This window comes from Rana temporaria, chromosome 2, assembly GCF_905171775.1.
Source record: "Rana temporaria chromosome 2, aRanTem1.1, whole genome shotgun sequence".
NCBI lineage: Eukaryota > Metazoa > Chordata > Amphibia > Anura > Ranidae > Rana > Rana temporaria.
The window spans coordinates 223,542,260-223,557,831 of record NC_053490.1 but is presented as its reverse complement, the minus strand read 5'-3'; the positions used below and the strand labels follow the sequence as shown (position 1 = coordinate 223,557,831).

Sequence of the window (15,572 nt, the reverse complement as noted above, 5' to 3'; positions counted from 1 at the left end):
TAAAAACCTTCTGCAATCAGCTCCCCCCAGCCCTACCTTATACTTATCTGAGCCCCATTTTGATTCAGTAATGTGCACACGAGCAGAGGCTCTCACTGTCCTCATTGGCTCAGACACAGCAGCAAGAGCCAGCTAAGTTTGACATGTCTGTTATAAAAAAAAAAAAAGAAAAAGTGAGCCTTTAGAATCACTTTAACTGTATGGCAAAAATATTATCTACAACACTCACTGCGGGTTCTAGCTCTACGCCTGACGTGTCCATGCAGGATTCCTCTTGATGCTCTCTACATTGTCCTGATCCTTAATCAGACAATTCCTGTTGTGTGCTTAAAAAGGCCATGCTCTGCCTGGAGATATAGAGAAGGCTAATGCTGAGATTACACCTCTAATAGCTTTTCTCTCACATCTTATATTCTGGTATGACTGGGCACCTCCATCTGTCCAGTTGTAAACACGATCATCTTTACTGTGTTTCAATTTCTGCAATTTCCAAATTTGTATCTTCATACAATTTTTATGCCCCTGTTTCTGTACTTTAAATTGCTGTATCTTTATTGGCATTTACTGCAAATGCAAAAGTAAGGGTCTGATTGGTACCACATTCACAACATCATGAAAATACAAAAAGAGAAAAAAAAATATTGACTTTACAGTTACTATTTATAAAATTACTTTATTTTTTCCTAATATGAATATATAAAATATATAATAAGGTCACATAGGCTTATACAGAACATTTGTTATTAATGTACAAATTTCCACCCCAAATGGTATGCCATGCACCATTCTGCAAGTAAGTTTTTACTACATCACTCTACCAAAGGTATGATGTCATAGTGTATATTTTTCAGCATCATGGCCAATGGTGGAATGACATCCCATCTCAACCTGTTTCACAGACTTGGTCCTCTTCTTAAGGATTAAATAGTAAAATCATTAATAGTAATGTATGCTGTCTGTGAAGATACAGGATCCGGGGGGGGGGGGGGGGGTGGTCACTGTTGCTGCCCTGCCCTTCTGTGCTATTTGGCAATAAATGTCTCTTAGATTTATGAGCAAATGTCACCCTAAAGACTTGTGGAATTTGTCCAAAAGTGGCATTGCAGTACTGAAGTGATTTTATATATCCCCATGTCTTACCTGTAAGTCCAATTGGTTCTAGGCATTAACTGCATTAATGCACTCTTCATGCACAAGATTCTCCTGTTCCTTCTGTTCATTATCTACCATTAAAGTCATGTCATGTCATAAGAACGCCTATTCAGTATCTGCAAGGTCTTGATTTTATAGTCCTCATTTTGGAGAAACACAGTGGGTGCAATCCTCACTCACAACACATGTGGAATCATTTGTAATTTGCGATACTCTGCCGGTGTGACAGCATGTAATTAATAAGTCATCATTTTGTTCATGTTCTCTCAAATTTACTTGAGATTTGTTGTAACGAAGTCAAAAACTCACATGAGTCACTCACATTATCATGAAATATAGCATGAAATATAGAAAAACGTGTGTGTGTGTGTGTGTGTTCTGCTCCTTTGTGTGTCACAATTCATTGTGTAATGTTATCTGTTTTCACAGTATTTGGTGGCAATTAAATGTTGTCACTTCTGCTGTTATTAAATGCAAGAGAAATTAGGGCATTTGAAATCCAATTATTTAGATAATCACTTTTAATTACATTTAACTTACTTTGTAATCCAGAAATTTACAATGTAGCTAAAGGATTTTAATTAGGCTTTGCAGTTTTTTTTTGGATGTATGGCTTATCAAATATAGTGAAATACATGGCAGTTGTAAAGTCGATAGATAGATAGATAGATAGATAGATAGATAGATAGATAGATAGATAGATAGATAGATAGATAGATAGATAGATAGATAGATAGATAGATAGATAGATAGATAGATAGATAGATAGATAGATAGATAGATAGATAGATAGATAGATAGTAATTGTTAACAAACTGACTACTATTTTACCCCAAAAAGTAATACCTATCAGTATATACTTGTTAAATGTGTGTATAAGGGCGCTCTGAGTAACAGACCAAGCAGATATCAGTCTATGTAGAACTAAAAGAGGGTCTTCATGCACTTCCGGCAGCTCCTACCCATCCCTTTGTAAGTGTTTTTAACCCTTTTGGGAAATTTAAAGTTTTACTTCTGCACTTAGAGGCACCTTTTTTTCTTTTCATTTCTTAGCATATACTTACTTTTTTTTACGCCCATGCCATGCTGTGAGAAAACATTGCATTTGATTTATTTTTTGGACTTTATTTCTTATATTTTCATCTGGTAATCCGGCTAATAGATCTGTTGTGTTTCAACAGAAAAGCTATTTTGCGGTTACAGGAATGTGACTGACTATTTAACACTAGCAGGGGTGCTTAAAATGATCAGTTTTTATTTATTAGTTTAAAACCTTCATCCCAAAAGGAAAAAAAATGTTTGCTGTAACTGAGATAAAGTGTTAACTGGAGTTCAGCTTCAATTTGTTACTATATTTAAGCTGGCTAGTACATCTAACTCTCCCCTCCCCCAGATTGACAATGTTTCTGTCCAAATGTGCCCTTGTGCTCCTTCAGCAAGGGTGGGGTCACCACTCTAATGCAGGAGGTGTGTTACTGACCAGATCACCAGATGAAAACAGAGTGGGAAAAAGCCTAAATAAAAACGAACACAGCCAGTACATCTAATGATTGGTAAACTGCAATATATTTAATATTTTCTATTTTTGGTTTCGGTTTAATACCGCTTTAAGTTTGACAAAAAATAGAAATTGTTGCAGCAGTATTTGTGTATGTCAAGCTTATTTCTGATTGACTCTAGTATTTATCTGCCCTTTATTGCTGTTCATTTGTTTGTGTTATTTACAATAGTAAAATCCATAGTAAATTAAAGCATTGTGTGTTATATACTGTATATATACTTCATTATATATTTCAGAGTTAGTGATCGTGATGGTGCTCTTGAGGCAGCTTTACGACTGTTGCAGCAGTTTTACTTGGACTTGGAAAAGTTTCTTGCCTGGCTAACAGAAGCTGAGACTACAGCCAATGTACTACATGATGCAAAACATAAAGAAGGACTGTTAGAAGATACACAGGGCATTCGGGAACTGATGACTCAGTGGCAGGTAAGAACAAAATAATGTGAAGAGCTTTGTCTATGTAAGAAAAAAGTGCCTTTGTTCTTTGCCATTTTGTTTTATGTGCTGTTTTGGAAAAAAAAAATGTGCATAGTCTGTGGGCAGGAGCAGTACAACAGTATGAAAAAAGTTATATTATTGGAGGCACATGATAGATGAATCGCATAATAGGGCTTCTCCAGGCAGAAGATCTCTTTCACAAGAATCTACTTCCACTGCCACATAAATGTTTACATTAAATGGAGTACATGTTGCTTCAAGCAGACATATTCAGTCTGTCATTTCTAAAAATCATAAATATGTGTAAGTTTCTCCTTGTTACTGGGTAGAATGAACTATAGACTGTTTGAATGTGGAATGTGTGTTTTATATTCAAGAGAACCTGGCAATGAAGATATATTTTTATGATATATGCATCCATGCTAAGTAAGTGTAAAGCCTGTACACACGATCAGGCTTTTGCCGGGCCAAACTCACATCGGAATTCCGACGGAATTCCATCGGAGTAAAAGAGAACATGTTCTCTATCTAAACGACGATGGAATTCATCGGAATTACTCCGATGGGGCATAGAAACGGTCGGAAATTCTGATTGTGTGCTTAACAGTTTCAGGTATTTATTACCTTATCATTATCATAGTACTTCCCATAAAAATACCTTCATCTGCTTGGATCTTTATAATGATGATACCATCTTTGTTTAGGTACCATCCATGATCAGTATCTACCTTGTGAACTGGGTGATGACTCATGAATGACAGTCATGTAAATTCCTGATGCATGTGCATTTTTGTCTCTCATCCTCAAATGTCTGACACAGATTAGCAACCTCATCTAACCTCTCACCTTGTAGCCTACTACAAAGTTTTAATGTTACAGTCTGAACACTGAGAAAAAGGAGACTGACTTTGCTCAGACATACTCTCTAAGTACATTACAATACTAGTACTTCAGAGTCTACTCTTCTAACAAAATTATGTACTTTGATTTAAAAAAAAAAAAGGATATCAGGGCATTCCACATGCAAAGATAAAATATAACAGCTTATCTTTTTAGCAAATTATATCATAGACTTTACTATTTGACAATTACGTTTTAAGTTGTTGATCTATTTTTTTTTTAATTAAAGGCAGGGCTATTGGCTGTATATAACAAGTTAATATTTTTGTCTGAAATAGCACTACTTTTGTGGATATTGGTGATGTAGTTGCACACTGTTTACTCAACATTTACTATTGAATGTATGGTCACCACAGAAAGGGAAAGTGTTTAGAATTGTGCAGTGATTAAAGTCTTTATATCATTATTTTGTAAGCTCCTATAAAGTAGAACCCAAACTGCGAGAAACAGGATTTGTACTCTAAAGGCTGGTAACAGAAACCGGCTGACATTCGGCCAGTGTGTAGCCTGACTAACATCCAGCTTCTGTCAAATGAGCATGTTGGGAAACCAGCAGCTGATTGGCATTTGATCAGCGATTGCAGCCAACGGCTGTGAGCTCTGACCAGTGTATTCTGGTAGGGGGGCAGTCCCCCTGTCAGAACACAAAAGATCGCTGAAATAATATTGCAAAGTACAGCGAGCTCCTAAGTTATTTTTACAGTGTGAACCAGGCATTAGTCATTTCCCCACACCCAACCCATGCTTGATCATTGAAGTCGTGGAAAAACACTTATGATATGGTCTTTTGTCCCTCTTAGTTCATTATAGTCCTTGCCAGCACATGCAGCAGAGTTATATCATCAGTGTGTTTGGGGAAATGACTAAGCCACACTGCTTAACTACAGTAGATAAAAGTGAGGTCACTGAATGACTTGTGCTCTGTAGTAGCGCTGTGTAAGTTTTGGGACTGGCTGGACAAAACTACAACCCATTAGCGTAAAAACTGTTCATAAGTTCTGTATTTAAGCACCTGCCTGGAGTTTACTTATAAGAAAAAAATCAGCTGATTTCAGAGCAGCCAAAAAGTGGTAAGAGGGCAATTAAATTATTGGGGAGATTTTATTTCAATGTTTCCTTTAATGAATAAATATGAACTAAGGACGGTTGGGCTTTAACCAGTAAGTAGTGTGTAACCATCATAATGTACATTATTTATTATATTGTCTGATTTTACAATACATTTTGAGGAATTCAATATTTACTTGTTTCACATATCACATGTATATACTTTGTTGTAATTACAGAATATTACAGAAAACGAATTTTACTTTGTAACAAAAAAAAAACATATTTCTATTTTTTTTTTTTTTTGTGGAAAAAATATTTTAACATACTAAGCAGTTCTGTATTTTGTGATTGTGAAGTAATGCTTCACTGCACCAAATGCAAAAAAAAAAAAAAAGAATGAATAAATTTGTCATAGTTAGTGATTATACAATTTCCAGTCAATTGTTTTCTTCTGGAAGCAAGAAATTAGTTTTCCCTAATTTAATTCTTGAAAATGAGAAGATGAAATGTTTCCTAATGCTGCAACATATTGTGGTGAGAAGATGATCCATCACCTGAGATGAAGTAGAATAGAGGTGTTTGAATATAGTGTTGTATCCTGTGCTTTATTCATTTGTCTTCATCACCATCCTAAGGCATTTTGTAGAACAGGCTGCAGCAGACCTTGATTCCACTGAGCAAGTCATCAAGTCATTATCTGAAAGCCCTTTGTGCTGGAAAACTTTCATTAGTTTGTTTCTTTTTCTGGGGCTAGTGCTCAGGTGTTCAATATGTACCTTGCACTATGATCTCCGATTCTCTAAAACATTAAATATTGCAGACTGTGATTGTTAGTCTGTGTATTTGTGCAATAAATCATTGACCTAAACAGTACTAAAAGAGATTTATTTCAAAAGGTATTTTTGTAAATAGCCACAATGCTTCAATTAGTTTTCAATCAAATATAAAAATAACTATGACTACATAGTGAGGATGAAAGCCATTGAGAAAGTTCATACAAAAAATTGTGCGTATATTTACTTTAGTTATCCAGTAAGGTGAAAAGCTTTCTCCTGCTTACTTGTTTCATCTACACATGATTGAATAATTGAAGAGAAGATGCACACAATTTATTCTAAACTCAACTCCTTTAGCAAATAAGCCTCATTATATGTCTAGTCATCGATGAGGTTTCAGTTTTAGTTATTAGGAATCTATAGATAGATTTGTGGCTTATTATAAAAGAAAATGCAATTTATAAACAGAATTTTATACCTGCCAACTAGGATATGATTTTTGTTTCCATATAGTTACAGCAGAACATCACTGCTATTTGTTCCTAAGCAGGGGGGCCTTCACTGCCTATAAAAATTATTATAGACTGACAATTTCCTGAATGTTCTTTGCTCCTTCCAACTGAATGTAATACCTTCACATCCTGCCTTACAGGCCGAAAAATTTGAGTATAAGGACTTTAAGATATGTTTTTTTTTTTTTTTTTCTAACTGAAATTGAAGGAGTTAGCTAAATGCTCTGCCCTCTATATTGAATTTTAGCAGAAATTGTAGGTTCTACAGTCAGTGACATTTGAAATTTTAGCTTCACAAAGCACAGTTTAGGTATAATGGCGCGTACACACGATCATTTTTCGGCATGAAAAAAACAACGTTTTAAAAAAATGTAATTTAAAATGATCGCGTGTGGGCTTCACATCATTTTTCGGGTTCTGAAAAACGACAATTTTTTTTCGAATATGCTGCATTTTTTAACAACGTTTTGAACTATGTCGTTTTTTGGGTTGTAAAAAATGATTGTGTGTGGGCTAAAACGACGTTAAAAACCTGCGCATGCTCAGGAGCAAGTTATGAGACGGGATCGTTCTGGTAAAACTACCATTGGTAATGGAGTAAGCACATTCATCACGCTGTAACAGACAGAAAAGCGTGAATCGTCTTTTACTAACAGGAAATCAGCTAGAGCAGCCCCAAGAGTGGCGTCATCTGCATGGAACTTCCCCTTTATAGTGCTGTCGTACATGTTGTACGTCACCGCACTTTGCTAGAGCATTTTTTTTAAATGACCGTGTGTGGGCAACATCGTTTTAATGATGAAGTTGGAAAAAATGTTGTTTTTCGACATGCTGAAAAACAATGTTTTTTTTTTTCATGCCGAAAAATGATCGTGTGTACGCGGCATGAGTGTAGAAAGCTCCCTTCCCACAGTTTACAAGTAAATATACAAATCCCCATTTTAATAGTAGAAATAGAGATATAAATCCCACTTTCAATAGTTTAAAACTGAAGTTAATAATCCCACTTGCTAAAAATTTAGAAATAAATGAATAGATCCCCTTTTCCATGGTTTAGAAAAAAAGGTAGCAATCCCGTTTTTTGCAGTACAAAAATAAATGTCAAAATCCTCCTTTTCCCCTTTCTGTAGTTTAGTAACAATCCAACTTTCCAAAGTTTAAATTGAAATAGAGCAATCCCCTTTATACAGTTTAAGAATATTATATATAGATATATAAATCCTCCTTTTTCAGTATATATCATATTTATTAATGCATTTCCGATGTTTAGAAATAAGGGTAGCAATACTCCATTTCACAGTCTAGTAGTAAATGCATAAATCCCCCTTTCCACGATATAGAAAAATATGTTGCAATCCCCCTTTCCACAGTTTAGAATCACATTTTAAATCCTTTTTCTATAATTTAGAAATAAATATAGCAATCCCCTTTCCTCAATATAGAAATACATGTATAAATCCCCTTTTCTGTAGTTTTGAAATACACATGTAAATAACCCTTTCTACTGTTTAGAAATATATGCAGCTGTTCCTATTTTATCAGCAATAGGTTTGGTAATGTAAAGGGCAAGTGATCGCTCAAACAGAAATGACAATGTGAGGTGAATTGATGATGCAAACAAAATGGTAATGCAATAAGCACAGAACCAACAGGAAATGCAACTATTACAATACAAGGAGCAGACTAGGAGCAGTTTCCCAATAGAACACCAAGTGGCAGCACAGTCCAGTCTATAAGGCATACAGAGAAACTTTATAACCCTGATGCCCATCATGATGAGTTACAGTATCTCCACCTACAGTACAAGTAAAGTCCCAGCATGTGTAGCAAGAGAGCAGCACATAAGCATGTGATCAGGTAAGTGATCACCAATGGGATTATGGAAGGGAGTTAACTTTCATTGCCACTGTCCACTTATGTAGGGGGGTGTGGGAAAGGTGGGGTGGACTGATTAAAATTTTATTACCAGTGATTACATATGGGGGGAGTGAGGGGGAGGGGATAACTTTCATTGCCATAGGCCATCAATGCTAAGGGTGGATGGGGTTTTAACTTTTACTGCCACTGTTCACCAATGCAGTGTGAATGAACCCTCTAGCTGTGAAAAACAAAGAAAGAAGCCAACACAAAAGGAGCCTGTCAGTGTAGCATATAAACAAAGAATTGATATGCAAAAATGTAAATGCACTCACAAAGTGAGAAGCGATCAGTCATTAAACTAAGCTGTGCAGAAGATGACACACTGCTCTGGGATCACACTCTAAAGTGGAAGGAGAGTGGGCTGGAGCAGACAGGGGATCTGCCACTGTGACAAGCAAGGCCTGGATTGGCTCCTATGGTGGATGTCACACTGGTTCAATTTCCGGGCATTGGACCAGTGTTTCGTCCATCATAGGAGAGGATCCAAGAGGCAGGACTTCATTGCAGTGGCCATCTCTCCTCCTGATTCATGCTGTAATCCTGGTGTAGTGTCATTTACCACACAGCTTTGTTTAATGCTTTATAGCTTCACCTTTTCAGAGTGCATTTCGTTTTTGATTTTAATAAACCTTATTGATTTTATGCTACACTCCTCTTACCTCCTCTTACCCTCCATTTACCCTGGGTACTTTTTTTGGTTAGATTTTCCCACCCCTCATCCAGGCTTGACCTGCCTATATGCTTCATAGATGGGTAAGTATATGGATACAAACAGGGAGAGCCCAAATTTCTTTTGGTTTTCCCTCCAAGCAATGAATGTGTCCCTGAGTAGCAGGTTGTGTTGAAGGCTAGGGGGCAAAATCTTCAGTCTGCTGTGCACAAGGGCTGCAAAAACATATGAACTAACCCTTTTACCTGATTTTATTAAAAAGCTGGAGTAATGTGAGAATTGGGATAACCATCCAGTCCTATGCATAGTAGGCATACCAAATTAAATACCCTGATGTTGGTGAGATTCACCCGCCCTTCTCCTCTGGGGAAATATAGCTTTGGCAAGTTTTAATGTGAGGGGTACCACATGGGGAGCTTCTCCCTCCTGTCTAAGTTTGTAGATGTTTGTAGATGTTGTTTTGTTTGCCATTTCTCCAGATTTACTATTCTAGATTATTTCTAGATAATTTCCAGTGTTGGATATCCTATGTCATGGTTACTGATTCAGTAATCCTGGTGACATCTCTCCAAATGAAGCTCAGTGTACCTTCTGCTGATTATGCTTCCAATTATGCCAGGTGTTGCCTTTAGTGTCTAGTCTGCAGTGCTTGCTCTTTGTTGTTTATATAGTCACACTAGATGGCCTTTCTTTTGTAGGTATTCTACATATCCAGCTCCTTCTAGCCACTAGTCATCCACCCTGGTCACTGGTTCAATTACTCAATTTGGCTCCCTGTATTAAATGAAGTCAAATCAACCAATTTTGCAAATATAACCTGTCACTTTTCATCTCCAGTCACCCATAATGTGTACTGGGATGCTCAGATGTCTATACTCCAAATGTCAGCCCCAACCTCAGTGTCATTCTAAATACTTTACTTAGGTCCTAAAGTACAACTATGACCAGGCTCAGTAAATAAACTTGCAGACTGCTGATAATCTAATTAGTAGCAATACATTTTGTACCGTTATTATACAGAAATTATTGTGACAGAAGTACCCTCTGCTGGCAGCCGCCTCTAAAAGCAGCCTGGGACATGACTTGTCACATGAGAGTTCAGATGAGAGCTGGAGCTCTCATCTGAACTAAAAACCACAAAAATACACCCATCTTATTGCCCATGCTTGCAGAAGTTCAGCAGACATTTGTCTTCTTGATGCCTCCAAAGTGCCCCTCAATACGTTTATTTTGTCTTTATATTTTGAATGTCTTCCTCCTATAACAAAAGTTTGTGAACAATTGCTTGTTTAATTTTGTAGGTGTGTCTACAAAAAGGGCATGATATTTTTTGGGTGTGGTTAAAAGTGGCCACAGTCAGTAGGGTGTCTCTGGATTTTATTTATAACATTTTGTCACCCTGCAATAGACATCAGATGGCAGTCAAAAGACATTTACATTCCAGTCTTTCCACAAACATAGATTAATTGTGCATGCTTATGCATTTCGCTATTCAGCGGCTGCAGAAACTCACTTGCACAGCCAAGTTTGACAGGCACACAATGACAGGTGCCTGGCTCCTGATGCAGAGCATGTGTGTGTCTGGGGCTCTGTGGCTATTCCTGCATAACTTTCAAACTCAGGTGAGTCTGTATAGTCAATGGGTCTCTATTCACTTATATAGGCTGCCTGCATGAAGCTCAGCACTTGTACAAAAATATAAAAAAAATGTCTTTTCACACTGTACAGGGCTATGTGCCCATGTGAATGAGTCCTTCACAAAAAGAGAGCACAGAAGAGCTGCCTTCTTTGAGGCACAGTTTGTATAACTGAAATTTTGGCCTGAGCCCTATCATAAGGGATTAAGGAGACAAGTCATTGAACTGTTTAAATCAAAGAAGCACATTAAACTGGAAAGAGGCCTAAAGCTTCACCTGTTGGATCAAGGCCTAACAACGAACATTAACATTGAATAATTGTATTTAATATTTACCTTATTACAATTTTTGTTATGTCTGGACCAAAATACATATAGAGAGAAAAATAATGAACAGAACTACCATACCGTCCCTTTAAAAAATGCTGAGATTTGTGCTAAGTGCATGTCAAATATTTTGCTCTGCCTTTAAATATGTATGTGATGTCTCCTTTTGTGCATTATCTATACTAAACTTTGAATAGGTAGCAGAATGTGTACTGCATTTTATTTAAAAATTTACAGGGATATGCCAATGATTTAAATGATGACAATGAGGCAGCTGTTACTTTAGTTCCTGTCCATAGTGTGAAAAAAATAAAATTGGATGCACCACATATGCGTAATATGTAAGTGGAAAATATGATTCATATACACAGCTTTAGAATTACTTCAAAATTAGATTTGCTAAGATGTGATCGCATTGTTCTTTATTGCATTGCCACTAAAACTACCTCTAGAGGCAGAATTATTCTAAAACAGACCCTAGCAAAGAAAATTCTACAAAACTGACAGGGCCTTGCTTATTATCAGTTGTTAAAGCAAAAAAAAATTGTTTGTTTTCATATTCATTTTGAAGTTTTGTGAGTAGCTTATGTCATTTTTGATAAGATAGCAAAATAATCCCACCTTTCTGCAATTCATTTTTGCTTAATTTAGTGGATATTATGGGAACTGGGTGAATGTGATTGGTTGTTTCAAGTCCATTTCTCTTTGCATTATGAAAATATGTTATAGCTTAATTCAAAACATTCTATCTAGACCTGTAAAAAAATAAAGCCAGTCTCAGCCCCATGTACTGCATAAGATCAGTAAAAAAAAAAAGAAATGCGTCACTGGAGTTCTTCTTAGCCTGCCAAAAGAAGATTCGATCAGTGTTTCTCAACCTTTTTCAACCAAGGCCCCCTTTACAATCTGGCAGAATCTCGAGTCACACCAACCAAAAATGTCATTGTTATTTACGAGAAACGTGAGCCTGGGAGTATCCACACAACCGCTCTATTCTTTTTTTGTATTATTTATGTTACTTTTTGTTTCCACTATCCCTTTAATTTTTTATCATTTTTATTCCTATTACATCCCTTGTAATAGAAATTAGGATGACAGGTTCTCTTTGTGGAGAGATCTGGGGTCAAAAAGACCCCAAATCTCTCCTTTACCTTAAGGCTGGGTTCACACTAGAGCACAGAGCCATTCACAGTAGGGGATCCGGTGCGTCTCCATTCACCGGTCCGATTTCAGCCCGAGTTCTCGGCTAAATTTGGACCTGAATGGACCAAAAGATGCACTGGAGCCATTTCTGAGATGTGTGAAGCGGCTGCATATAGAGCCGGGCACAATCACCTGCTATGCCCACATCCAATTTGCAATAGTGTGAACCCAGCCTTAAAAGCAAAATATAAAAAAAATGTTTTTGATTTTTTGCTTTAAAAAAAATTGTTTATTTACAGACTGGACCGCAAGTGAGGTCATAATGTTGCTCCAGTCCTCCAAGGTCATAGAGGCGATCAAAGGATTACTCTTTCATTGCCTCTGGGACTAGCTGGCCACCCCATTGGATTGTTTCTCGGGTGAGCATCCCCTCCCGCCACTTGTGAAAGCATTCCAGTGGCTCATGAGCCACTTGGAATGCTTTCATGAGAAAGCCAGATGCCGGCTGTAAAAAACAATACTGAGGTAATGACTGATATCTTCAGCCATAACCCAGGTAACCCATTTAAAAGCTGCAACATATATACTTATTGTGGTCTTGAAGTGAAAAAATAAACCTACATAACACTTGATACAATTAGGGCACTTTCACATTGACGCACTGCAGCTTGGTTGCAGTGCAGGTATAGCGGAGGATACCCACGGTTTTCATGGGCATTACCTGCGGTTTCTCATAAACTTCTATGTCCTACATTTTTGGTGCATTTTCTGAAAGCACACTAAAATTGAGGGACATAATAGAAGTCTATGCTGGGAAACCACAGAAAGCGCATCGGAAAACCACAGGTATCCTGTGCTACACCTGCATTGCGGCTAAACTGCATGTTGGGGTAATTTTGCCGTGGCACACCTGGGGACTCTTCACGGCACACCTGGGGACTCTTCACGGCACACCAGAGTGCCGCGGAACACTGGTTGAGAAACCCTGGATTAGATCAATAAGAACTTTCTAGAGGCATAAGGGGAACAAACTAAGTAATAAGCCATTGTCTTTAATCTTGTTCTAGATCCAGTATGTCTAGAACCAGTGGATAATATATTAAAATATCACTAATAGTTAAGGCCACCACATGCCTATATGTACTGTATAATGCTCCACACTACTGTATATAGACAATATGTTAAATCTAAGGTACGATGCCCTTTGTGCAGATTACCTCTTTTATTACATTATTATCATTGAAAATCAAAAAATATATATATTTGTGGCTGCATGCTATCGTTTTCCCATGTATAGCTAATAGTAAACTGTACAAACCAAGGCACCTGAGTGGTGGGTTCATCTTGCCTAATTAATAAAGTAAACAAAAAATAAGTTGCGCGAAAAGTGGCTTCAAACATTCTCAGTGACGGTTGCACTCCCAAATTATAAATATTAATATTACTGAAACATGTGTTGTGCTATCAATATAAAGTGCATGAATTCATATTAATTAATTAATCAAGTGAACATTCATATATACAGTGTATCAAAAACTGTAAAAAATAATGTGTTAACTAGCATTCATAAATAATCCAGTAAAGTCCATCAGAAAAAAAAAGAAGCGCTCTTGTGCAAAAAGTTCATTTAAATTTGTGTATCAACAAAAATCCAAGTGCACACCCAATACTTAAGGGGCTTACCAGTTACTCTGACTCGAAGATGGAGGTCTATCTGCACTTTATTGCTGTATCCCTATGGGTGGATGGATGGATATCATGATCTAAGATTCCAGGATGGGTTACCATACAACCAGGCTTTTTAATGAAGTTTAAAAATACAGGTTATTAATTATAAAGTACTTAATGGTACCTGTTAAAATTCCCTGTAGCTTTTCCCCCCCATTGATCTTTTGAAGGATTACTTTTAAATCTCAAATGATGAACATGCAATGAAAAAAAATAAGAAATGCACATAATATTTATTGTTTGTGGTATGATGCTGCTCTTAAAGCCTATGCACTGGCTAACAAATATATTATGGTAAATATTGTGCTGCTTTTCATACTTTTGAGGAATAGTATACCAGTGCCAAAGGTGGTGGAATGATGGATAGATGGTTACAATTCCAACAGTCATCATATTATTAAATGAGCAATTTACAGATTTCCAGAGAAGTTATTTTATGGACTATTGTTGCCTTAGGAGATACAGACACAATAGGCTCACGCAATATACATATTTCTTTATTTTTGTATATCTCAGTGTCTAGACTGTCTATACAGTATGATATGGTGTTATAGTATTTCTCAGCACTTTACATGTTCCTTAGAGAAAAGCCTTTGTGGGTCCCAGCACAAATAACTTGATAGAATCAAAACGATTGATGTTGGTGGTGTTTAAAAAATTGACATTTCCTCTCTTATATTTTTCCCTGCCTTGCACTTCAAACATTGCAATTTTGTAGTTTATAGCTAATAAAAGAAGTTCCTTTATGAAAAAAAGAACCAATATCACCTGAAATAGTTTATTTGGCATTACATTTTAGAAGAAATGATGGCAAACTAAAGTGTATGAAGTGTGTCTCAGGTAGGTCGAAAATACCAACATTTTTAGATATATTGGATGTTTGTTCAAAGTTTTCATATGCTCCTGTATATTTGTTGGATTTCAGGATTTATTATACAAAACACTGGGGGGGGGGTGGTTGACAAACATGCAACCTTAACTAATTATTAGCATATTGGATCAATCCAAAAATGCAAGACATCTAGATTTTCTACACAGGACAATAGATAATGTGCAGTGGAGCCAAGAGCCCAGGTATGGGTCTGTCCTCTAGGAATGACACTGCCGTGGCTCAGAGACTTCATGCTTGTTCAAAAAAATTCCTGAAGTCCGACAGTACAGTTACAATACAATTCCATACAGGAGGAATCAGAAGGCCCTGCTTGTTATAAAGGGAGGGCCAAGTGATATATGAAATGTAATAACTGCATGCAATGAACTGATGGAGAAAGTGGAAATACAGTTGTTAGGTGGAGGTGGGATAGGCTTCTGTCAAGAGAATAATTTTTAGGGATTGCCTAAAAGTGAACACGGTAGGAGATAGCCAGACAGATTGGGGTAGGGAGTTTCATAGGAAGGGGGAGGCTTGGGAAAAATCCTGGAGGTGAGCATGGGAGGAGGTGATGTGGGAGCTAGAGAGCAGGAGGTCTTGGGAGGAACAAAGAGAATTATTTTTTGACATTTTGAGACTAGGTTCGTTATTTAGCTAGGGGGCCAGGTTGTGGATGGCTTTGTAAGTTATTGTTAGTTTTTTTTAATTTAAAGGATGCATCTGATTTCGAAGGTAGTTCAGGTAAAACAATATTGTTTTTATCTTCTCTTTTTGTTCTAGCTTATATTGTTTCTCAGCCATTTTAATTATGTGTATATGAATGAGGCCTTTTATAGTCGTGTAGCCAGTGACATCATTGTTATTTCTTAGGTTTCAACAGAAGAGACT

At 36.9% G+C, this 15,572-nt stretch overlaps 1 protein-coding gene across 1 annotated transcript in view; it reads left to right on the top strand.

Moving 5' to 3' along the window:
* DMD (dystrophin) overlaps nucleotides 1-15,572 on the top strand; it is a 2,981,380-nt gene that overhangs the window by 2,105,495 nt on the left and 860,313 nt on the right. The window contains exon 55 of the mRNA XM_040336499.1: nucleotides 2,950-3,139. Within this exon, the coding sequence (XP_040192433.1) occupies nucleotides 2,950-3,139 (190 nt within the window). The remainder of the gene's footprint in view (nucleotides 1-2,949; nucleotides 3,140-15,572) is intronic.